Consider the following 1,802-nt stretch of genomic DNA (forward strand, 5'->3'; position numbering starts at 1 on the left):
ATTGTTTAAAATATCTAATAATATTCTACCATTTTACGGATAACAATAAAGTACTACTTTTACTTTTGCATACCACTCAAATGTAAATGCAAATTATTCAAATATTTCAAAAATCTAATTTTTCAAAGTTTTCAAAAATTTTTGAAGGTTTTTCAAAAAATTAAATTTTCAGTATAAGAAGTTTCAGGAATTTGCCTCCATGCACGATTCTATTAACCACTAGTGCAAATTTGATTTTTTTGAATAAATGCGTTCTGTTATGCCAAACTTGCATTAAAATTTATTTTCTGTCTCTTTAGTAGGTTTAATACCTTATATCTATTTCCGCAATAACATATGCTATATATGCTATGTATTTTTTATCTATTTATCAGTGAGAGAGGTTTTTCCAAACCTCTCTAACCAGGATTTAAATGCGATATCTGGTTCCATAATGCAAATAAACAAGCCGCTTAACGAGTCAAATCTCAGGTCGTCGTCTTAAATGAATAACAGTAAGCATGACATAATACAACTATCGAAATCCGCTTTTTGCAGCTCCACGAAGAATTATTTAAAACGCCTTACAATTTTTTTCAATGAGTTTAAATAAATAACATGGTCAAAGTGAATTTGCTAAATGTTTTGCTTCTATAGACAACTTTGATAATTAATTATTCTGCGATTGATGTGCCAGATAATCGTATTGATTATTGTTTTGTATTGAATAAAACGAGTTCCAAAAAAGTTGCAAGAAAAATATCAGTTCATATTGCTGACATGGTGGCAACTGTTGGACTTGTATTTGTTGTTTATCGGTAAAATACTTTCCAGTGAAAATAAATATTTTACGAGGAGCAAAAAATCAATATTGTCTATCTATACAAGAGTCTTGATTTAACAATCTTTTCTAAAACACAAAGTTCAGCGATTGTCCTAGATGAAAATATACAAAGAAAATATGCAACACTATTTATTCGTTTTCTACACTTTCAGACCAGTTAGTAAAATCAACAGATTGCTTAACTCATAAAATAAATACAGACTTTATTTAATGTCATATTGACAATAACAATCACAGCAAACGGAATGCCTATTTGAAATGTCACATAACAATACTGTAATCAATTTCAAATTTATTGACATAATATAATGTGCTAATAATATGATCCATATATGAAGATTGTGTTTTTGTGCATCATTATATTTGTTTTTCAGGTTTACTATAGTTTTGCACATATTAAGGGCTTTATTAACCAGTTCAATCTCTTCACAAGTGCACGCAATTTTGAGCCTTCAGAATCGAGTAATGACGAGTATATTCGTCAACCACACACTAAGTCGCTCTGGTATGAAATTGAGTCAAACAGGTGCGTTACTAATTTTTATTTTTTGGTTAACACAAGCATGTTGCACATACATATTGAACTAAAAACAAAGTAAATTCAATCAAATATTATGCATAGAAACATAAGAATTCAAATTTTGGCTGTGGAGGGTATTATAGATAATGGGACTTCGCAAAATAGTTCTTGCAGTTTCATATTTTTACCAACATCTAAAAACGTTATATAAATTCATTACGCAAACTCGTGAAGTTTTTCAATCAGTGCATACCTTGGAATTTGAGAATATGTTCAATTTTTTTTACAAAAATTACAATTTAAATAACCAATTGTCACTAATTTGTAAGAATAATGAGTACGGAAGACTGGGTACGGTTGTGCAGGGCTACGGTGTTGACAGTCGTCATAATAGCCCAGTAAATACCGAGCGGTGGTAGCAATCTGAAATCCACATTCATTCCACATGGGCATCACAGC

General features: G+C 30.2%; 1 protein-coding gene across 1 annotated transcript in view; it reads left to right on the top strand.

Moving 5' to 3' along the window:
• Positions 1-759: 759 nt before the first annotated feature.
• The window catches only part of LOC113376120 (ras-related protein Rab-11A-like), a 3,868-nt gene continuing 2,825 nt past the window's right edge, over positions 760-1,802 (top strand). Inside the window, exons 1-2 of the mRNA XM_026616046.1 lie at positions 760-797; positions 1,198-1,285. Of these exons, the coding sequence (XP_026471831.1) occupies positions 760-797; positions 1,198-1,285 (126 nt within the window). The remainder of the gene's footprint in view (positions 798-1,197; positions 1,286-1,802) is intronic.

Source organism: Ctenocephalides felis, unplaced genomic scaffold, assembly GCF_003426905.1.
Source record: "Ctenocephalides felis isolate EL2017-DRISC unplaced genomic scaffold, ASM342690v1 CF-g0.4_SCAFFOLD_01886, whole genome shotgun sequence".
In the NCBI taxonomy this organism is placed as follows: Eukaryota; Metazoa; Arthropoda; class Insecta; order Siphonaptera; family Pulicidae; genus Ctenocephalides; species Ctenocephalides felis.